General features: G+C 37.3%; 1 protein-coding gene across 1 annotated transcript in view; it reads left to right on the top strand.

Annotated features, from left to right (window-relative positions):
- OIT3 (oncoprotein induced transcript 3) overlaps positions 1-25,124 on the top strand; it is a 339,559-nt gene that overhangs the window by 87,228 nt on the left and 227,207 nt on the right. The window contains exon 4 of the mRNA XM_044055987.1: positions 16,159-16,281. Within this exon, the coding sequence (XP_043911922.1) occupies positions 16,159-16,281 (123 nt within the window). The remainder of the gene's footprint in view (positions 1-16,158; positions 16,282-25,124) is intronic.

Here is a 25,124-nt window from a genome sequence, read left to right as displayed (position 1 = left end):
CATACGTATAAATGATTTCTGGGTTAATCACATTTGTTTTCCATAAAATTGTTACCCCTTTTTGTCTTTGTCTTTGTCTTATAAGTGGATTGTGCCAATATCATATATTCCTTAGGATTCCATTTGTAATTGTCATTTGTTTTGAAATGAGTTTCTTGAAGGAAGACAATTTGTGCTTTGTTCAGTTTTAAATATTTCAGTAGATTTGATCTCTTGCTAGGATTGTTTAAGCCATTGTTATTTAAAGATAATAAAGTTAAATCCATCCTAGGTTATTTATACTATGTATTTTTTGTTTTATTGTGACTATTAAATATTTTCCTCTGATAACTATAAAGTATATGTTTCAGCTTTTAAAGGAAATTATCAGTTTTATACTTTGAGTGTTTACCAATAAAGTAATGTTTTTGTCAGGCATACTAAAAATGTTTTTGTGAAATAAATGTAAATTAATAAATGTTAACAAAACTAAGATCCACACTAGCCATGGAATGAAAATCATTCCTAATCTGATGGATAAACCTAAGTCCATCAGATTATCACTCATACCTTGACAATCCAGAACATCTGAGCTCCATAAATTGAATTATCATATGGAGAATATTTGTAATAGGAATAAGCAATATTTATATTATTTTGAACAGATACAGTACTATTGTAGATTAGACAGAATTCTAATACAATATAAATGTCTACTTATTGTATAAGCAATTAATATTTACATGAAAGATAGATGATAAGCAATTCAATCATAGTAAAGTAGGATGTATCATATATAAAACCTCAGTAAAAGATTATAGCACACATTTATTTAACATATTCACCCTTACTGATGAAGTCTTTCAAAACTTATTAGTTCTTCTTTTGGCTTTTCCTGGTTAGGGGTCCCCACAGCAGAACTCGGGTCCGCTAATGATTGGCAGTAGATTTTTACAGTGCCAAGGTGCCAGCTCGATGCCCAACCTTCAACGAAGGCATGCCCATTCATGCATGTCTTTTGAATGCCACTCGACCACGGGGAGGACATGCAGACTCCACACAGAAGGCTCTCCAGCCGAGAATCCAATGGGAGAACCTCTTGCTGTGAGGCGACAACATTACCACTGCACCACCGCGGCTTTCTTTCAAAATGTATTACTTAATATAAATAGATTGTAATAATATTTATACCTAATGTTTATAAAACAATGTATTTTACTGGATATATCAGAAGTTATATTTCATTGTTTGCCAGCATTTAAGTAATCACTTTGTTGCTAACTTACTTAAAGCACCAAGTTTATTTTATGTGAACACTGATGAAAGTTAGTGCATTTTAATTATCAGTGCAACCCTCTTCCCTCCATTTTCTACACATAAGGATTTTCATATCTGTCATTTCTTATTATAAAATGAGTGAAATTATAGGTTAAAACAACAAATTCACTTATTGTGATTAATGATTACAAGTTCCCTTTCCATATTCATAAATTGCCATATGGCATATACTGAAAGTTTTTAGATTTAAATGGCAACATTCTATTTTGTATAATCAGCAGAGGTTAAACTGAGTGATTATTGCCAATTTAATACTATGTGTTCAGAATGTGATTGCTACATTCTGTGACATTCCTAGTTCAGGCTTCTATTGTTTCCCTTGAACAACTCTGTCAGTTTGATGTCATGTATAAAACGTTAGCTACCTTAGTAACAGGTTAAGTATTATGTATGGTCTAGATGTGTTACAAAACCACAATTCAAGTTAAAGCAATTATATGACTTGTTATGCACATTTACTTATATGAGAAAATCATCATGCTTCCCCTTGATGTTCAATATAGTGTATGTCATTTATGACAAGTTAAAATAGTAGTGTTATACACAATCCCATGTTATTATACTGAGTGAATATTGTCAATTTAATACTATTTGCTCAGAATATGATTGTTACATTCAGTGACATTTCAAGTTCAGGTTTCTATTCTTTCTCTTGAACAACTTTGTCAGTTTGATGTACTGTATAAAACATTAGTTACCTTGGTAACCTCTTAAGTATTATATATGGTCAAGATGGGTTACAAAAACTACATTTCAAGTTAAAGTAATTACATGGCTTGTTATGCATATTTACTTATATAAGAAAAATCATCATGCTTCCCCTTGATGTTCAATGTCATGTATGTCATTTATGACAAGTTAAGACATTTGTGTTGTTATACACAAGCCCATGTTATTAAATCCTGTCTTTAATATCTAAATTCAGCAGACTACTTCATCTTATATGATGATTATATATTTTATATCTAGATTTACTAAAATCATACATTACATAACTATTGTGCGTTTTTTTTTTTTTTTGGCTGTTTGTTTAGTTATTTGAGAGACCACAAGCTGTAATGCTTATTCTTATTATTAGCTCCTTCCAAGCATGTTTATACAGTTCATCGACTTTAAATTATGAGACCCTTCTAGTTTCTTATTTATTATAAGTATATTTCCATCCTTACATACACACATATCAATACTTCAAGCTTGGGCAACAATGCCTATCCAGTTTTGCCAGAATACCATTTACTAGTTCATGTGGTGTGTTTCCAGGCTGTTCTTAAAATATCCAAACCAATATTTGTCCTGTTCCATTTTACCAACCTGTTGCATGTAGTGGCCACTCTGCCAGTGAACCACTCAACGCACCTTCCATTCCCACAGATATTTCCATGAAGGAAATCTGATGACTCTCTAGCACTTCCTGGCAACCCCAAACATCCCTAGAATCAGCTATCTCCATATGCCCAACAAGTCAGAGCAAGCTCACCTCCCAGACCACTGCAAAGGGTACTGCACAAGACCAAGTGCTCGTAGTCTTTCACAATAACTCAGACTTCCACTCTTATGGAAGTCCTTAATGTGTTTGGACCAAAATTAATTTTAAATATAAAATTGTGCTTATTTATTTATTTTTTTATCAAGAATCAACTTAATGAGCTAAACAAAGTGTTAGGAGACCATCAATATGTGTACATGCGGTTTAAAGCAGCTCTTTTATTATATATATATTTTTTTAAAACCACAAACTTCATTGCTGAGAATCATCTTGCAGGCTCCTCAGAGCCATTAAGCATTATCGTCACTTTGTCTCCGTTACCATAGCAACATGGGAGCATCTGTGTACTGCATACAAGAGGCTAGGGATGCACCTGAAGCAAAGCTTCACTTCACTGCAACTTCAAGCCTAAATTCCCTTCCTTTCAGCAAGGCAGCAGCCAGGAAAAGAACAGAGAGGAAACAGGTCAAAAAAAAAAAAAACTCACAACAAGCCGTCACAACAAGAGATAACACATTCTTCCAGCCTTCTCACCTCTCACTCAGCAGATGTATAAACAAACTATTCTCTGCCAAAATATCCCAAATAACAGTTTTACCAACCCCTTATCCAGGCTAAAACACCAAATGTCTCTTCGTAATACACAAGCATCAATAAACCTTGATCACAAGCCACAACCCACAGCTTCCCGGAGACAAAAACAGCAATATGCCACAGCTGCCAGACACAGCTGCATCCACACACACCATGTCAGGCTTAATCAAACAGCACTCAAAGCTATGATACCTGCCATAATTGATATTAACTATGTTTAGACAGAATAATAATGACATTTGCACCAGCTGCCAGACACGGCTGCATCCACGCACACCATATCAGGATTGATCAAACAGCACTCAAAGCTATGATACCTGCCATAATTGATATTAACTATGTTTAGACAGAATAATAATGCCATTTGTACTAGCTGCCAGACACAGCTGCATCCATGCACAGCATATCAGGATTGATCAAACAGCACTTGTATCTGTGATACCTGCCATAACTGATATTAACTATATTTAGACAGAATAATGATGACATTCGCACTAAGAGCTTGCTGCTATTATTTAACCAGGATATACATGACATTTCTAAATCATACTTTAACTGAAGAAGGCATTAGTCTCCATGACAGCATTTTTTTTCAAAACACTCTACTGTTACTGCTATTATATATGATGTTAATTTGTTACATTTGAGTCTGACCTTTGATGAATGGTACCTTGTTGAATTATTTAATTAATTACTTAAATTATTATAAGTAAAATCAATGAAAAATGAACAAGATAAGTATTCATTGAGTTCAAGTAGGGGAATAGAAACTTCTATGTTTGTATTATATGTTGCTTTGTTTGGCTTATATATAATGTAAATAGTAACCCATCTTGACCTACCTTTGTTTGTGAAGAATTATTGGACTCTTTGAACATTCTGAATAAATCATTACTGTTTCTCAGTTGTTTAAGAAACCCTCCTTTTTAAAAAATAAAAACAGATGACAAGTGATGTACCATATCAGTTGATACTTTGAGAGATGTAGTTGTAAGAGTTATTTTTTGGGACAGCTATCTTGGAATCATTTTTTTGTTTCTTCTTTCTAGCATCAGTCCAAGGATTTCTTCTTTTATTCTTTTAAGCGTAGGGGCCATCCATTCCATTTCTTCTGGGGTAGACACTGTTGTTTTTGATGAATATAGTAGCTTCTTCTAAGTCATTAAAGGTTCTCATCTCATTAGCAAAAAGTATTTTTATTTTGGCTGGAAAGGCCAGCTTTGCTTTAATGTTGTTTTGTTTCAACAGTTTTACTATTGGCCAGACATTTTTCCTTTGTTCTAGTATTCTGGAAAAATAACCATTGTCAAACCTTATCAGGCTTTGATTGTATTTTAAGGGTGATTTTCTCCAAGCAGATTTTAATATTAGTTCCTTGTCCAGAAATGAAAGAAATTTTATAACTATAGATCTAGGTGGAGTATTTGTTGAGTTAGAAGCAGGTTTCCTCAGTGCTCTATGCACCCTTTCAATTCCAAATGAAAGTCCCTCTTTCAAGTCTAAAAATTTAGTAATCCAGGTTAAGAATGAAATAATGTCTTCTCCTTCGGTGTTTTCGGGCAGACCAAAGATCCTTATGTTGTGTCTCCTTTCCCTGTTTTCTAAGTCATCTGTTTTGTTAAGCAGCCATGTATTCTGTTTAAGCAGAAAATTCTTTTTGGAATTTTTCCTCTTTGAGTCTCCCTTCAATGTCATTTAGAGAAGTCTCTGTATTTGTTATTTTGTATGGTGTTACTGTAATAGTTATTTAAGAGTATCAATCTGTTTTTGAGAATTTAATTTGAGGTTTTCTAAGTCATTTTTAAAGCCATCCATCTTAAAAGATAGTTCCTGTAAGGTAGATGTAATCAATTGCAGTTCTTTTTTCAAAGCAGCATCTGGATGAGAATTCCTTGAGTTGTTCATATTCAGTGACTCTATATATCTCCAAGTTACTTGACAGGAACATTTTTGTATATCTCCACCAAAATTGATATTTATGTACTTTAGTAGTTTATCTATAGACTTCTGACATTTTAAACTTGGAAAAATAAAACGTTCCTATATTATTATACTAGTCTATGGAGCTCTCAAAATTCACTGCTCTCAGTTGGCCATCTAGGCTCCGCCCCCGTGGCTCAGATGCTTGATGTTACTGCATGTATTCACAAAGCCTGACTATTATGTGACAACCACAAGAGTGAAGTATTCTGCATATGACAGCAGTTTGGCATTTTGGCGCTGCAATACACAAGTGCCTTACTGCAACAATATATTGTTTTGTGTCATGTTTTTAAATATATACTCAAAGGCAGTTGGGGTAGTTTTTATTTGACATGTGTGGCAGGTCAGCCAGATATAGTACAGAAAAGTGAAAATTTTCCCTTCAGGATGTATGTATAATTTGATATTTGCTGACAGACTCGTAACACTAATAATGACTAGAATAAAAAGTGAGCTGAGTCTCATAAGTGCATGTCACATGTCATAACCTAACATTTTAGAAACAGGGACTTCTTTTGGTAAGTCAATTCTTCCAATGGACTTTTTGATCTCTATGGGAATATGTATTTGTTACTTCACACCTGCCAACCCTTAAACCTTCCCCAAAGAGACTCTGTTCTTTTGTTACCCCATACCAGATAATTACTCTAGTGTTCTAAGGGGAAGCCTAACTCCACCTGATTAGGGGTATGAACTACCAGTGTCATTATGGGGACCTACAACACCTTTCCTTGTTAGTCCATGCTCCACTGATACTCACCAATGAAGTCTGCCACCAGGCTGTGTTTTAGTGAGCCAAAAGCTTTTCTGGATGGTATACACTATGACACTGCCCTTCCTTTGAGGGACAGTGGTTGTGTGTCCTGCTCCATCCCATCCTCCTCACAGCATGAGCACATTCATCCTTTCTTACCAGCTCTATCAAGCACCTGAGCCACTATTTAAACTTGAGTCACCTGGGAGAACAGTACAGGTGCTCAAGTCCCAAGCCAGGGACTTAAGTGCCTTGTAGCTCGTGTGGGTTTCTGCTTGCAGTGAACTCAAATATGAGTTCAGGTAAGTAGAGAGTATTGGGGGGTTAGACTTAAAGAGTGGGACAAGGATTTCAGGTTTAAGGGATGAGAGGGGGGGATTTTAGGTTTAGGGAACAGAAAGGGGAGTTTTACATTTAGAGAGCAGGAGGGGAGTTTTACAGTTAGGGAGTGATCAGGAACTTTAGGTGTATGAAGGGGTGTTGGAGTTTTAGGTTTAGGGAATTATCAGGGACTTTAGATTTAGGAATGAGAGATTTAGGGTAAGGTAGGGAGGACTTGGGCTGGGAACTGGGTAATAGTTTTAGGGTTAAAGTTTAAGTTCTGGTAGGGCTGTACAGCTGTACAGTTTTATAGGGTCGGATGTTGGGAAGGCTTCTTAGAAATGAGACATCAGGCTACTGGGAGTTAGAGCACTTGCTTTTTTGAGCAAGTGACGCTGAGCAGGTATGTCATGATATACTAGCTCTAGTAGATCTATCACTGGAACTTTATCTCTCTATCTCTCTCTCTCAGTATCACTGGAGCTGGCTTTAGCAAAATCACTAAAACTTGCTGTTAAAACCAACTTGCTAACACAGTAGCTGTATAAGACTGAAACAAATGAAACTCTCATCTATAATAGTAAAATCACTTCAGATTACCTTGATTAAATGTAGGTACTAAGAAGACTTAGTGTCCTTCTGTTCTACAGTAGTATAACTGCCTAAGTTATAAGTAAACTAAAGAAGATGTTGCACATACAGTAAAAACAGTTGAAATCATACATTTCTGTTTATAATTATATGAAATCAAAAAAGCATTTTTATCTGTAAAATAAATTTGCAATTTATACATTTTCATACTAACATAAAAAGGAAAGTGATTACAGAATGCAGGGTCCTTGGCACAGGGACGGAAAACACTGTCTGTGAGCAGGGGAGGGTGGGAATGAATGAATTGCTGACACCAATGTCCTCACTCTGTAGAGAAGTGACTCAATATCTGCACTGCCTGCACTGTAACTACAGAGGGGGTGTGTAGCATGCACCATGAGTCAGTGTTCCATGTGGGTAGGTCTGACATGGAAGTGACTCAATATCTGCACTGCCTGCACTATAACTACAGAGGGGGAGTGTAGTATGCACCATGAATCAGTGATGTGTGATTATTTCCATGTGGGTAGGTCTGACATGGAAGTGACTCAATATCTGCACTACCTGCACTGTAACTACAGAAGGGGTATGTAGCATGCACCGTGAATCAGTGATGTTTAATTATTTCCATGTGGGTAGGTCTGACATGGAAGTGACTCAATATCTGCACTGCCTGCACTGTAACTACAGAGGGGGGGTGTAGCATGCACCATGAATCAGTGATGTGTGATTATTTCCATGTGGGTAGGTCTGAAATGCTGATGACTGCAGTCCTGCAGTGCATTCATGAAATCATGCTTGTACAATGGGAGGTATTGCAAGGAATGTGTCATTCTACCAAAAGGAATATTGCCAAAACAGCTTTTGGTGACCGTGAAGTTTTGTCTCTTCTCTGCTGGTGTACATCCTTGGAGTGGGTATCTTTAAGTCTGAGGGGGTGGGAGTGTGCCCATATGGTGGGATATAGAGAGGATTGCCCCCAAAAAAGAGAAATTTCTAAGGTTTGTCAAAAGTTGCTTTCATGGGTTGCCTTTCAATATGTCAGCAATCAATTTAATAATTGTCTTAGAGCAACATGATTCCATATTATGTGCCCCCATAATTAGGTAGGATCTGCCTGAAAGATTTTTGAACTCGCCTCATGAATGATATGACTTCCAAGGCTGTAGCTGTTGAGGAGCTCTCTGACCTGAGGACAATTAGGGTGTCTCGTTAAATGGTGATGGCACTGGTCTGGGGGTGATGACACAAGTCTTCTAGAATAAGGATATCCCTTGTCCTTGGAACAAAAGAGAAGCAGAACAGGTACAAACCAACTTTCATATCTGTTCGGAGGCTGGCCTCCTCCAGTAACCTCTCATCCCAGCCAGCAGATGGTCACTGAATGAATGGGCTGAAGATTTAGGGGTGGCTGATTGTTGACAAACAAGGTTGCAAAAGTAATATATACACAGGAAAATAAAAACAAGTAATTCAAGTATTTTTTGCAGGGTAAAACTCTCTATATCACCCCTTAAATAGTCTAACTAAGTTTATGCCATTTTGAACAAAAGGAAACATTAACTATCGAAACTCCCACTCAGGTAGCAAGGCCTTTTAGGTCTATCACCCAAGTGACCTAACCCGCGGTAGTGGTACTGCGGTAGCGTTGTTGCCTCACAGCAAGACGTTGTCCCATTCGATTCTCAGCTAGAGCGTCTTCTGTGTGGAGGCATGCGTGAATGGGTGTGCCTTCATTGAAGGTTGTGCGTCAGGGCTGGTAACTCGGCATATAAAAATCCACTACCAAACATTAGCGGACTGGAGTTCCACTGTGGCAACCCCTAACAGGGATAAGCCGAAAGACACAACAACCTAAGTGACATGACCTCATATAGTGAATATGTAATTGGTATATTGGTGATACAGGGGAACATAGCCCCCTGCCAGTCATGAATTCATTTTTTTTTAAGTTTTGTTCTTGTAAATATGAGAAAGAGCTTCTTAGTGTAACCTGTACTTTTTGGCAAGTTTGATATTCAATTTGAAGTTACTGTTACTTCAAGTTTGCCTATTTGAATTTAATATGTTCTGCTGCATCTCTAAGAATCAAAACCAGCACAAATGAAATGACATTGGCTGAGCAATGCAAACAGCTGTATATGTCTTTTGCAGAACTTAACCTTAGGAGAGTGAAGGGAGTCACTAGACAGCACAGCTAGGGGAGAATGAACTGACTAATTTATTAATTTAAAAGTAAAAACAAAACTAACCAGAAATGAAATGGAAGGGATCAAAACCACCAGTTAAAAAACACTTTAGAAAAGGGAAGCTGAACTTAAATTGCACTTTATTTTTTTTTCAAAACAAGAAAAACATGGTTTAGCAATTTCATCTCCCTAATTTTTAATATAGATATTTCTTCAGAACAAAGTCAGTTAAAAAAAATCTACTTGACTAGATATCACAGCTAAATGTGTTCAAGCATTCATCAATCAAAATGAAACAAAACATAACCCATTCAGAATATGAATCCCACAGTCTATTACTGACTAAAAAAAGAATACAAGTGGTGTCAGGGCACACCCCAACAAATAATAAATAAATAATAATAAATTATTAGAACATGCTAAAATAAATAGAACATAAATAAATAAATGTGTACAGTGGTGTACACTAAATGTTTAGAATGCAGTTAGAAAGAAATGAAACATTTAGAATGAAAACCCCTGCCTGCAAAATAATATCATTTTAGGAGTCTTGATTTCAAAATGCTTTTTACTCTGGTTTGGTCACTAAGTCCTGCAGGGAGTGATTAACATTTTAAAGAAACAGCCACTGCAATTCTTTACTTTCTGAAAAACTATAATCTACCCCCCACCTATTTAAGAGTAATGCCTCCAAAACACAGAACAAAAAAATCTGATATTTATATATATATATATATATATATATATATATATATATATATATATATATATGGATTCACTTCATAACAATGAAAACTCAAAACACTCAAAAGGAGAAAACTTCATAATATAGAAGACCAAAACATTGAAACTTCAAAACACTGAAAACACTGAAACTCAAAACACTGAAAACACACATCATAAAAATACTGAGTTTAAACAACATAAATCATAGCACTTTCCATCAAGTGTAAAATGGGGGGCAAGCCCAGCTGCAGCCCCCACTTAATGTAGTGAAGTGCAATCTTGGAGTTGATATATATAAGTAGCAGGGGGTGTGGGGGGGTGCATGGGGGCTTGCCCCCTTCTTACACTTGGTGGAAAGTGCTATGATTTATGTTGTTTAAACTCAGTATATGTATGCGATGCGTTTTCAGTGTTTTGAATTTTCAAGATTTTGAAGTTTCACTGTTTTGGTTTCAGTGTTTTGAGTTTCAGTGTTTTGAGCTTTCAGTGTTATGAAGTGAATCCATATATATATATATATATATATATATATATATATATATGTATATATATATATATGTATATATATATATATACATATATATATATATATATATAGATATATATATACATACATACATATATATGTATATGTATATATATATATATATATATATATATATATATATATATATATATATATATTCAGGGCAAATACACTATGCAAGGAAAACATTTTTGTTACATTTGGTCTACATGACATAAATGCATTGATAGATCCATTTTGACAGCCTTTGTTTGGTCTTTCCTGTGTAGAAACTGCCACAGACTGAGCACAATGCAATATATGCCAAGTAAATGTTATATTGTAGGAAAATGTACCAGAAATCTAAAGATTCTGAGTGAGCATTTGTAGTAAATACATATCAGATCCCTCATAAATAAACTGCATTCTCCACAGCTACGCTTATACATATCAGCAAGTCTATCAAAGATATTACCACAAACAGACCTATTTCAATTCTTTAACGCTGTCCCCTTTTTTAACAACCAAAGGGTTCTCTACAACAACCTTAAATATTTTACTTTTGCCTTATAAAATTCTTTACTTGTTAGAAGTATTCTCTGACACCATCATAATCTAAGAAGTATGGTATAGAAAAAGCTTGACTGAAAACATTACTACTGAAATTATTTTTTATGTAAACATTCAGTACCTCCTTCTTCAAAACTGGAACTAATTCTTTACCCTTTTTACATACCACTTCCTTTATAATGCATCTAAATACACATCCATGTTTCCTCTTTGAAGGAGCAGTTCCTTCTTCGAACTCAATATCCTCAGATGTTAATCTGGACAGGTTGACAAACTGTTCCTTGATCACATTCATTTTAATGTGGAAGGGGTGAAAACTGTTTTGGTGCAAGTATATGTAGTCAGAATTCAGTCTCCTGTGGATTCTGCCCAGACCACACTGGATACAGTGGCTGCTAGATGGTAGAAGTGACAACCCAAAGCAAAATGGAAAAGCTTCAAGCCCACATTCTACCACAAAGTACTGGAAAGAATATCATTAGCTCCAAGCTTTGTGACCACATCTGGATGATTTCAATTATTTGATGGACAGAGCTTGTTCAAACTGTTTGTACACCTTTAAGATTAAGTAGAATATTTCCGGATATACATCCAACCTGTTATGGAAGTGCTTTTGTAGATCTTGGAGATGAAATGCATATTTTGCGAGGTGGGAAAGATTGGGTACTTTTTAAAGTGACATACAGGATACACATGTAGACATTTGTTCAGGTAATATAAACCTGAATCCACATCTGTTCTTGATTTCCTTAGATGTGGCTAATGACTGTGCTATTTTAGAAAGAGTTTTATTTATTTTCATTATTAGTTATAAAAAGGCTGAAACTGGGAAATGGAAAAGTAAAGAAATTCCCACAACAACAGATGTTAAAAGCATGATGTTTAATCTACAAATGGCTACAAATAATGAAAAACTTAAACTTGCAGAAGGATTTTTCTATTTCCAGGCTCAAATGCAACTTTGAAGCAGTTGTCATTTTCCTCTGTTTCAATGTTTAATATAACTTGATTACTGAAAAAGGAAATGACTTAATTCATGGACTCTTGTAAAAAAGTTTATATATGTTGGTTATATTCTGTACAATTTTAATGGAATGGAATGATTTTTTTTTATTTTATGTATTCCTTTGAACTTGTTTTCAATATGCTTCACGTTTTATTACAATTGTTTCAAAACAAAAGAATGAAACTGAAAAGGCTGGAGTTTGCACTCTGCAGTAAAGATGTAGAGAGCTGGAGAATCCTGAGTGTGTATAAGTAAATTGCCATAAGTAGCTGTGGCCCTCCATGAGATGGCATTTTTCTAGCCATAGAGCTGGTTCTGAGTAAAAAAGGGATAATACAGACCTTGCTGTTACTCAGAGTCCTTTTTGTACTCTTTTACATGGAGTGTATTTTATACGGGAGAGCAGAATCCTTTAAATGACAGTTTGTACAAAAGGCAGCTGATATTTAAAATCAAACATGGCATGAAATCTAGTGTGTGTGGGTAAATGAACAGCAATAATCACAGCAGCTTAAATAATATATTTTAATGTAATACCATGTGAGAATGAAGCATTCATCACAGAAATTTGCTGAGGTTGAAGACAAATCCTGCGGGAGCACAGGAGCTGGAGATGATGACTTATTCAGCACATTATCACTGTATAAATGCCATTCCTAAGGTGTTGCACTTTGTGTTACTGATTTAAAACAACCTCTGTACTTCACTTTTTTGCTTAGCAAATTTCACCTGCAGGTAAATATCACTCTTCTGTCATGGCACTTACAATGACATGGCTTTGCTTAAGGACAGGGCATTTATTTTTCTCTAGTTTAATTTAGCCTGAGCCACGGTACAGATCTTGCCAAGATGAGCAAACTAGTAGATGCTTAAATGAAGGAACGTTCAGGTTTTCATTTAATTTTTCAAGACCATTTATATTAAGAAGTTAAAGAGTAACTATATATGTTTTATTACTGGCAGACATTGCAGCTGCAATCTTAACATGGTGAAGTGTTTTTATGTAGTTGCCTAACAAGCCCAGAAAATCATAAAGAACTTTAAAATTTTAAAGTTAGAGATAGTCTTTTAGTCCTGAGAGTTACTGCCGATTTTATGAACTAACATCTTATTGAATGGATCTGGGCATGTACAAAGCAAACAGTATTTTATCTGTGCAATTTAAGTCAGATAGACTGAGACGTGCCAACACTTCATTAGAATACTGGAGTTGCAGTAGAGTTATGCTAAAACAATGAAAACATTCAGCTAGACAATTAGAGTTTCTAGGACAGCCTTCACGATGCAGCACCTACAGCATTACAAGATGTGGTTTGACTGATTGAAAGTTTTAAATGTGAATATCTGGTTGAAAACATACAACTAAGAAAGTCAAATTGGGTTTTCTCTACCAATAGAAAGTTAATAAAAAATCAGAAACACAATGCAAGAAACTGAGTGTGGTGCCTATGACTTTAAGTATTCTTAGTAGACAAACCTTGTGACACTGTCGCCCTTGAACAGGATAGCTCAAATGGGAAGTTGCACCAGTGTGTTTGTGTGTGTGGGGGGGTTGCATGTTACCATGTACTATGGATAATAAATATCCAGAGAGATGTTCTCAAGAATTGCAGACAATACCAACGACATCTTGTAAAAAGAGTTCACCTCAGATGTTAGTAATCAAATCTGTCTGTGTTTGAGGAGGTACAGAAACTAATTTCTAAGGCTTTGAATTACTTCTGATGAAGTTGTGGCTGTTGAATACAAGTTCTTGGATGACTTTATGAATTTGATGAAATGCATGTCAGTAATTATTATGAGCTACAGATATGGAACAAGACAGAACTTGACAACAGCCTTAGAGTAAGTACCATAGGTAGGCCCTACCTGTGGTCAGCATTATAGAGGTACGTTCAGTAGATTTAAAGGTTTCATGTTTGGCAATTCCCTGATTAGAGTTCTACAACCCATTGTTTGTCAGTTCCTTTATAAGCAAAGAAAAACGTTTCACAGTCTATAAAGGATAAGTTGGTGCGATCTCAGGAATACTCACCACCAAAGCCAGTTGTGGGAGACTGGACACAGGATCACACACATCCTACATATATGGTAGCACTAGCTTGGTCAAATATCTGATACTTCAGTCTTTCACTTTGGTCTGCTGGACTTGCTGCAGCTGTGGATTCCTCCCAGGTGCCAGAAATGTAGTCAGCCACATAAAAAATAATGCACATAAAAACCTCTTCATTAAACAGAATGCCATTTGTTTTATGGGATATTGCTGGGTTGTCATGTGTCCTAGCTCCATTTTTAACATGTTTTCCGTGTTATGTGCAGGTTATACCACTTACAGACAAGCTGTGACCATGCAAATTCCAGAACTTGTGTGAAGAAATGTTTTTCATTGTTTCCCTTTATTGTGACCATTCTATATCTTTATCTCTGTGCAAGTCACACAAAAAGATTAAATCTATAAATACATGGTAAAGCAAAATGCAGCCAGAAATATAAATACCATAATTTATTATTATGTATGTATTTGACCATTCCAACACACTCACATTACAATACTCAACACCAACATCCACACACACACACACACGCACACACACATAGATAAAAAGCACAAATATAGTAGTTTCTTGGGGGATGTGAGAATATTTTCAAGGCTGTTTGACCACTTGATAACAGCATAAAGGAATTATGGCTGAAAGCCTATTTCGCTGAGTACAAAGAGTTGCCCTTTCTCGACTGTTGTTTGACTGTGGAGTTGAGATATATATGTATACCTATGTATATATATATATATATATATATATATATATATATGTATGTACAGATTCACTTCGTAACACTGAAATATCAGAACACTGAAACTTCAAAATCTTGAAAACTCAAAACAATGAAACACAAAACACTGAAATTCAAAACACTGAAACTCAAAACACTGAAGACACATATCATACATATACTGAGTTTAAACAACATAAATCATAGCACTTTCCACCAAGTCTAAGCAGGGGGGCAAGCCCCCCTGCAGTCCCATGTGGGGGGGCTGCACTGCCCATATCCCCTGCTGCTGATATATATATATATATCAACTCCAAGATTGCACTTCACTACTCTAAATGCAATCTTGGATTTGATATATTTAAGTAGCAGAGGGTGTGGGGTGCATGGGGGCACAGCCCCCCTGCTTACACTTGGTGGAAAGTGCTATGATTTAGGTTGTTTGAACTCAATATATGTATGATATGTGTTTTCAGTGTTTTGAGTTTTCATTGTTTCAGTCTTCTATATTATGACGTTTTCTCATTTTCAGTGTTATGAAGTGAATCCGTATGTGCACACACACACACACATATATATATATATATATATATATATATATATATATATATGTGTGTGTGTGTGTGTGTGTGTGTGTGTGTGGGTCTCCCCAACCTTCTGGGTTGCAACAAAAAATATTGATTGATTTTTCACTGAAAGTAACCTTCAATAATTATTTTAGTCTGTTGTTCATCAGACAAATAATGTTCAACAAATAATTATGAAAATTCATGTTTCATATGGGGAAGAGAATACCTCATCCTCGACTTTTAATAACCCTTAAGGTTATGGCACATTAAAGAGAAGTGTAACCCCACTCCCCAACAAACTCAGTGCCCCACCAATAGCCACTGTCACTGTAAAATCTCCCATCCTAAACTATACCCATGTGATGTCACACAACAGCCACGGTTATATTCTGATGAACTGGAGAGCCGACACATCTGAAGAACAGTTTGTCGAATGTACTATTTATTACCAATAAATTTATACACTACTCAGATGCTTTACTGCAAACGAAAATGCACTTTGGGCCTGTCATTGCTCCAGTTTATCTAAGGAGCAATTTGTTGAATGTGTTATTCATTACTCACCTCACAGTCATTGACTCAAACTATTATTGCACACTCTGCCTCACAATTATGTTTCTGTAAGCTGTGTGCTTTTAAATCATTTAAACATCATCTGGCTTTTTGGCATATATTTGATATATTTAAAGGAAAGATTAGTTTGATGGCCTTGTGTTACACATTCTGTGATGTTTTTATACCCTGACACCTCTGTCCTCCTTTTTTCACATTGCAGATGTTAATGAATGTGAATGGAACAATGGTGGCTGTAGTGAGATCTGCGTGAATCTGAAGAGCTCCCATCGATGTGAATGTGGAATCAGGAGAGTCCTGGCAGAAGATGGAAGAACCTGTATAGGTAAGTACTCAACAACACAAGTCCTGACAGATTAAATATATTACAAAATGGCATTTCCAATTATAATGAGAGTGGAGATGGCCAATGCAATATTGACAGTTCAGACCCCAAAAAATAATGCAGCTACTGCCCATGATGTCTCTAGAAAACCAGCACATTGGTCTGCAGCTCAAGTGTCTCTAGACCCAATGTTGTGGGTGATTTATCCACACTCATGTAGAGTTCACTAGTGCAGTGAATCAGTGCCACCCCCCCCCCCCCAAATGGCTGAGAGATAGCGTCTGCTGGTCTCTCCCACACTTTCCACTTGGTCATTCCAGCATCTATTCTGCTAGTTAAATACAAGTCATGTGGGGTAAAGTCAGGCTTTTATTCCTTTATAACACAAATCTGGATTAGAAGTTAAACTTTTAAACCTTTCGGTTTCTGAATGGTATTGTACTTTTCAGACATTTTGAGTTTTCAGATTTAATTGACTTGCTTGACAGTATTCCAGGAAAAGACATAGTTATTGTTTACAGTACAAGCCATAAGCTTCAAGTGTCACCTTATGTTCCTTTCTTGAGTATGAAAGATTATACAGTTGTTCTGGAAAATCCTTAATTGATTAAAAAAACATATAGCTAGGTTTACAATGGTCCTTTTGATAGCGTCATTAAAGTGCAGTGTCGTTATGGAAGTCAAAATAAACGGTGTTGTATTATTAGGCAATATGTAATGAATTTAGTTTACTTTCACTTCCCTGATTTGAGATTACATGCAATACATTAGCTCTGGCAGCTTTGCTCATGGGTACACCTTCTATTGCCCATCTGGTAGCTACTTGTTGCCAATGGTAGTTGAAAGTTTTTCTTAATCTGAGATCATGTCATCTTGAAGAAAGTGCAAGGACACTAATGTTTTTCAGATTATTGGTCTCTTTAAGGTACTTTGACCAAAGAGTGTGATTAATAAAGTAAAGTGGCATGAGGATGAAGCCCCAAGGTGGCAGTCCATGGGCACTTCCTTTTGCAAAAGCACTAATTTGATGCTATCTGTGTAGGTCTTTTGCCCAGAGCCATTACTACACTGACTAATGAAGGAGCAATACTTTATGCACTTAAAATGTGAGGACATGTTTTTCAGAAGGCTGGAGATGCAGATGTCATAATGAAACCTGAAGTTTCCATGTCATTTTATTTTTATTCTGTCTTGGTTAAGTTTCATGCAGAAAGAAACCACAGCCAGGTGCAACAGTAAAATAAAAACATCAAAAAAAAAGAAAGAGAGAAAAAAGAAAAAATTCCAATTCTGAACTGCCAAGAATTTCTCAAATGATAAATGAAATCCTACGATTTTGTGCTTTTTCTCTTCCTCAGCTTTTGAAAACTGTTTCAAAACATACTCCTGCTTTCTGTAAGGCAACTAATACAATTCACTCAGACATCTGACACATTTCATTTCATTTATTTCAACCTTCTTAGTTGTAAACTAGGCCTGATAGAGAATTCTGCAGTGGCTCATCCTTGTGGTACAAAATATGATATAAATTCCAGCTTTGCAGCCACTCTCAAATGGTAGTGATATTTGCTCCAGCTGAGATTTTCCCACATGGTAAGGGCTAGTAATGGCTTTGCTGACCGTTGTTTAGCTGCATGGCAGTCATAATTAGCTCAGCATTAACTCACCTCATGAGAGAATGCAATGATGTCACTTAGGTCTCGCTTTCTGACATGCAAATGACAATGTTCTTTTTTAAAACAAAATTTGAATAAAAAATTACAAATACACACCCTACAAAGTAGTAACCCCCTGCCATCTTTAGTAATGGGTGCTAACTCTAACCCTAATGCTGCCCCTTCCCAACCCTAACCCTACACCTTAACATCATTAAAACCTTCCTGTAACATTGCCACTATACAAGACAAACTCAGACACACAAACATACACAAACACACACACAAACAACACTACATCTATCCCCTAACCTAACACTTACCCTTACCCTAAAATACACAAACTGCCACACAAACACACAGCACCCATTCTTCACTCATTCCTGATCCTAACTTTAACTCTCACACACACACACACACACACACACACGGTTTCACCCCCCAACCCCACTTACCTGTATTGACATTCCGTACCATTCACATATTTACCATTTGGCAATACATACTGTCAACATTAAATCACACTTCTGCATTTGTTGAACAAATGTACATTTGGTCAAACACAGGGGACGTGTGTGTGTGTGTGTGTGTGTGTGTGTGTGTGTGTGTGTGTGTGTGTGTGTGTGTATATATATATAAATATATATATATATATATATATATATATTTATGTGTATATGCATATACAACATTTTGAAGATAGGGGCCCATTTATGTATAGTGACCCATAAGTTATTCTATTCATATCCACACATATTGTATTCCCCAGCACTTTGATCCAGTATTTATCATCTTTTTTTCTAAATGTTTTTTCCCCGTGGCCTGTTAATCATCAGTCTTCTCCCAAAGGACTTGAACCCCTGTGTTCTCTAATGACAGGGAGTCCCCAGATCTGATAAGGTTGCAGCAATCTGGTGCAGCCATTATACAGGCAGATTTTAGGAAGGTTGTGCCCTCTTTGACATCCTGACAATGACAGCATTTCTGTAAGTTCCTAATACTGCACCTGGCAGGGGTCAGATTATTCATATCACTGAGGGACTCATAGTGCCTTCTCTTGTGAGTGGATGCTTTTGTGCACATGCAAATGAGAGCTACCATGAGGCAGTGACTTGGTTTGCCAAAACCTTGTCCCCTCAGGTTGCCCACTGCAACACCTTCCCATCTCTGAGAGACTGAGGCCATGCACACCCTGCTCTGTCCCACCATCCCCTTTTAGAGTCATCAGGCTCCCAAGCCATTAATCAACTGGGCTGTAGTCAGAGTTTTATCACTCTGTGCCACTAACACTATCCAGTATTTAAATTAAATAACAATTTTGGCTGCATTGATTTTTAATGTTAGGTTACACAACACTGAAATAGTATGTGGTTTTTGTAAATTTAAGAATATTTTTTTCAAAATACAACGTGTTTTCTAGTTGTCATCCTGTTTGGGATTAAAATTTTCTAATACTGTTATATCGTATATATAGACACAACTTGTTTTCCATCTAACTGTAGTTTTTGTAGTAGTTTTTTTTATATCTCTAATCTTCTCTTAATTTGTGTAATTTATGTACTGATGTCTAAGCTTGATTTAAAACAGTATCAAGTTTCTGAATGATCAAAGTAAATTTAGGGTTATCTATGGTATCCTCTAATACCTGGAAGTTATTGGGTCTATATTACAATGTTGAACTCACAGGAGTCCGAACATTGTAATATCGAACCCAAATGTTCAAAATACGAAACTAGCGAAGCCACGGCACACCGATTTTTTTCCCAGGGGAAAAAAATCAGTTGCCCGTTTTCATGGCTTTGCTATTTCCTCCACTGTGGTGCGATCTCGGAGTTGGTATATTTAAGTGGGGGGGGGGTCACAGCCCCCTATGTTGGAGTGGTGCGGTGAAACCCCCCCACATTAGTTTAAGTTAAAGTGTACATGTTTTTTTAGTACCGGAACAGCGATTATTTTTCCCTGGGGAAAAAATTGCTGTTCTGTGTTTTCATAATTCTTGGGTTTCGAACTTCATGGTTCAATATTACATTGTTCGAACTCCTGTGAGTTCAACGATGTGATATAGACCCGAAGTTATTTAGAATGCCCTATTATTTGGCTCATTGTAATAACTCATTTATTATATACAAGGGTGTTTTTGGAATTAACTTTTTGAACTCATTATGTCTTACAAATTAAGACAGTCTTATATTCAAGGTCTATATTACGTTATCGAACTTTTAAAAGTTCGAACGTCATATGGTCGACACCATAAGATCGAACTTTTAAAAGTTCGAATGTTTCAATGGAAATCTCCGTACAGTGCGTAAAATGGAAGTTTTCCATTGTCTGCTCTGTAGTGCGATCTTGGAGTTGGTATATTTAAAGAGTGGGGGTGTGGGGAGTGCAGGGGGGCTTGCCCCCCCCCCACTTAACCTTTCATGTAGGTCTTTTCCGGTTTTTTTTTTTAATTTGATTTTCAAACTTTTAAGAGTTCAAACATATGGTGTGGACCATATGGTGTTCAAACTTTTAAGAGTTTGATAATGTGATATAATACCTATATTTATAGCATTAGTTATAAATAAATATTGGCTACACAGCCAGTGACAGAGATATCTGCCCTGACTCTGGAGATCTCACAGGGCACATGGTAGGGGTCAGAATGGACAGATTATAAAAACTAGCAAGCAAATGATAGTAGTATTGCTGGAACTGAATTCATCCTCAAGTCTTGGTGAGTACTCCCACAAGGTGGACCCTGTTTTCACAAAATCTCACCAAGACACCAATGATATAAAGACTGTATTTTATATATCATATATCATGGACAGAATTAAGTTAAAAAAAGCTCTGGGTGCACAAGTCCCAGCATAAAAAAGTGCCCAGTCCTGGTATGCACACTGGTGCCAGAACTGGAAAAAATGACAGTGTAGAATCCTCAAAACACAGAAACATTCTAAAAATGGAGGTAGGCCAGGCTCATGGAGAGAATGGCCCCCTGTTGTAGATGGAAGTAGTAGTCCATAAAAAACTCAAAAACTGGTAGGCCAAAAAAGAGTCATAAAGATGATCAAGTAGACCACTGAGATAAGAAAGAAATTATGTCTTGTTACTATTATGCAAGAAGACCAGAATTAACAGATAGAAGATATTCAAAAAGTTTAAGAGAGAAATTACAGGAAAGAAAAAATACTTCTACAAAAAAATCTGTCAAAAGTTTCAAATGCAAATTTGTGTTCATTAATACAACAGATCCATAAAAAATGTTACATAGACCAAGAAATTTTGGGCAGTTTGGAAAAAGAAGCAACAGAGAAGGTGTGAAAACATAAAGAACAAAATCTAGAGATTTTTGAAAGGTATAAAAAAGAAACATGGACATGAGAAAGAAAGAGAGATCTGATATCATGCAATATTTATGCAAAGCAGAAAGCCAAACTAATCAGTACAAAAAAAAAAAAACTGCTCCAAAGATATTTGAAGAGAAATATAGGCAAATGCACGTGGATATGGAACATTTCACAATACAAAAAAGGAGATCACAAAGAGGGAACATAGAACAGAAGGTTAGTAAAGCAGAAGTTAAACAAACAGAAGCTGAAGTTATGGAAAACCTGCAAAGTGAAGGATTTAGTGTCACCCAGTTTGGGATTAAAATCTAACACAGGTTCTATCACAGCATGATGGAACAATGAGTCCCCAAAGTAAGGGGAAACGGGTGGAGCGGGAGACATCTGAAGAAGAAATATGGACATGGGTAAAGAAAAAAAATTTAATATATTACAATATTAATGCAAAGGAAAAAGCAAAACTAATCAGTACAAGAAAAGCAGCACCAAATATATTTGAAGAGAAATACAGGCAAAAGCATCCAGACATGGAAAATTTCACAATATAAAAATTAAGAAAACAAGGGAGGGGATTATTAATAGAGAAGTTAAAGAAACAGAAACTGGCGTTATGGGCTACCTGTGAAATGAAGGATTTAATATAGAAAATCAGACTCTGGTAACACCACAGTGTGATGGAGCAATGAATCTCCAAACTAAGGAGAAACAGGTGGTTTAAAAGCCCATGTTTGCCCTTGCTTCCTGCCTTTCCTGTAACTAGTCTAGTCCAGATACAGATTTGCTGTATCCAGGACTGTTTGTAAGCTTCTGAGTGGTGCCAAAGTCTACTCGTCTATTTTTCCCTTAGATCTGCTAGTTCTCTCCTCTCCTGTACTTTTACTATCATATTAGTCTAGCACTTTACCAAACTTCTTATAGCAATTATTGTAGCACACAAAAGTGCTACCAGCACTAAACGTTCTACAAGGAAACAGCTCCAGTACTTATTATTATTAATGCCCACCAGGCATGTCTGAAGGTCAGTTCCCTGTGCTTTCTCCTATTAGACTGGTGAACTTGGGCATCCTGAGGCAATGTAGCAACTGCCTCATGTACATTGGCAACCCTCTCCTCTTACCTCTCAACACTCAGACTTGCGAGAGATGCACTTATATATCCAAATTGGAAGCCACACACTCTCCAGCCAAGACCAGAATAGCTGGTCAAGAGGAGAAGGTCAGCAATTGCACCACACCACATTGGACACATAGCCTTCAGAAAACACACCAGCACTGCCTTCACATAAAAGCATAAACCACACACCCACCTTTGCGGTGGCTCTCATTAAAAATCTACCCAAACAGCAGAGACCTCCAAGGCAGAAACACACTTGACCAACACAACACAACACTAATCATGACACACATAACTCTCCTAAATAGTGTGCCACTCAACCAAAACCCCTAAGGTAAAACAGCATGCCCAACACACTGGTAATAGGTGACTCTATAGTGAGGCACACTGATGTCCCACTCACTAGGTTAAATAAGGAGAAAGTAACAGTCAGCTGCCTTTCAAGCCCCAGGATCTGCCACATAACACACGCACTTGGGTCCCTCAGCAACAGGTACAAATATGACTCTGTCATTGTACATGTGGGTGTGAATGACCTGAGACATACCTCCCTGGACTACATGAAAAGAGACATGGAGGAGCTTTCGGATTATATAGCCCAGATGGGTATGACCCTTGCCTTGAGCAACATCCTACCATCAGCCAGAATGATACCACAGTACAAGCAGAAAATGATTAATTTCAACAATTGACTAAGTTTCTGGTGTCATTCTAAGGGGATCCAGTATCTTTCTGCCTGGGATGACATGACTGACAGACCTTGATGTTTTGCCAGAGATGGCCTGCATCTGTCACGCCTGGGCTTCAGGATACTGGCTAGAGCTCTTGCCACCCCATATAGTGCCATTTTTAGGTGGTGTTCCAAACACTAAATTACCACCATAGCAGCTACAAACAAATGCAATCTGAGGGTCATGCTGCTAAACGCTAGAAGTCTAAATCTCAAAATGCACTCACTCGAAGCACTCCTTAAAATGGAGAGCATCGACATTTGTGCCATAACAGAGACCTGGTTCAAGGCAGCAGAAAGCACCCCTGCACTATCAGGCTATAACTCATTCCACAACTTTTGGCCCCAGAACTTGGACTGAAGCTCCAAAGGCGGTGGTGTTTCCATATACATAAAGTATGCGCACACCTCCAGAATGGTAACCCAATATAACGCATCTGAGATACTTCAGGTGTGGCTAATACTGGGTAAGACAGCGATTCAGGTCGTAGCCTGCTATAGGTCCCCAACCATGTCCCAAGGCTCACACTCCACATTCCTAAGCACCCTGGAGAATATTATGGTCCAGCCTAACTCTCTCATACCGGGTGACTTCAACTACCCCTCCATTAACTGGGAAAACTACTCATGTACCAATACACTTGCCCAGTGTTTCCTGGAATTCATTAATTCCAATGCCCTGGATCAGCTCTAGAGGTAGCAACATCCTTGACCTGGTCATTACTAACATGGGCGACCATTGTTCCACACCAGTAGTCAACTCCTCCCTGATTAGATCTGACCACAAACTAATCATCTTGGTAATCCTCATCCCTCCCACCCTCCTCTGCAAAGGTAACCACCATGAAAAACTTCTCCAAAGCTAACTTTGGGCTCCTAAAAACAGAGGTGGCTAACTTCACAGTACCCATGCAAATGGAGAATAGTTGCATGACCACCGAATCATACACCAATGCACTGTACGAACATGTACACAAATGCATGGATTTCGCCATACTCAAAAGAACCAAGACGCTCTCCTCCAAAAAAAGGAAGTCAATCTGGTGGTCCCCTGCTATAAACAAACTCTACAGCAGAAGGAGGAAACTGATGCGGAATAAGGTGAAGTCCCAAGACTGGAAAAACTCCCTTATCAGCATCAACAAAAAGCTGAGATCCCTCATCAAAACCTCTAAAGCTAGCTATGAAAACAGAATTGCAGCAGATAGTAAAGACAACCACAAGGCCTTCTATAGTTATGTAAAGAATCTCCATGGCAATACCCAAATTGCTCTGAGCTACTTCACAATGGTACCTCCTATACCGAGCCAACAGATATTGCCAATATATTGGCCAACAGATTCAGTGCCAACTTTACCCCCACCCAAAGGACCAGTCACATTACCAGTAGATTGCTAGGCACCCAGTATTACTGCTGCACAGGTTAAAACAGCACTGCCCAAGGCCAATAATACAGCTTGTATGGGACCTGACAATATCCCTGGCTGTGTTCTTCATGAACTACAGAGTGAACTGGCACCTCACTTGTGTGCCCTGTTCAATCACAGCCTCACCTCAGGCTTTGTCCCTACCGAATGGCACACTGCTACAGTCATCCCTCTCCACAAAAGACGAGCGACTACAGACCCTCTGAACTATTACCCCATTAGTCTGATGAGTCTGATATGCAAAGCTATGGAACACATCATCATGGACCTAATAAACAAGGATATATGGAATCTCCAAAATCTGGATCCCACACAGTTTGGTTTTCTGAAGGGTGGATCATGCCTGCTCAATTTAGCCAACTTCTTTGAGTCAGTCACCAGAGCTGTGGATGAAGGCAAGGTGGTTCATACAGCCTTCGTTGATCTGGCCAAGGCCTTAGTCACTATTCCCCACTCAGGAATAATAGAAAAAGTCATTAAGCTAGGCATCAACCCTATATCACTAGGTGGGTTGCAAACTGGCTCACAGGTAGAACCCACAGTGTGAAAGTAGCTGACTCCAAGTAAGACTGCCAACCAGTCATGA

Source organism: Protopterus annectens, chromosome 14.part0 (genome assembly GCF_019279795.1).
Source record: "Protopterus annectens isolate FY-2018-M chromosome 14.part0, PAN1.0, whole genome shotgun sequence".
Lineage (NCBI taxonomy): Eukaryota > Metazoa > Chordata > Ceratodontiformes > Protopteridae > Protopterus > Protopterus annectens.
This window is presented reverse-complemented; position numbering and strand designations above follow the sequence as displayed.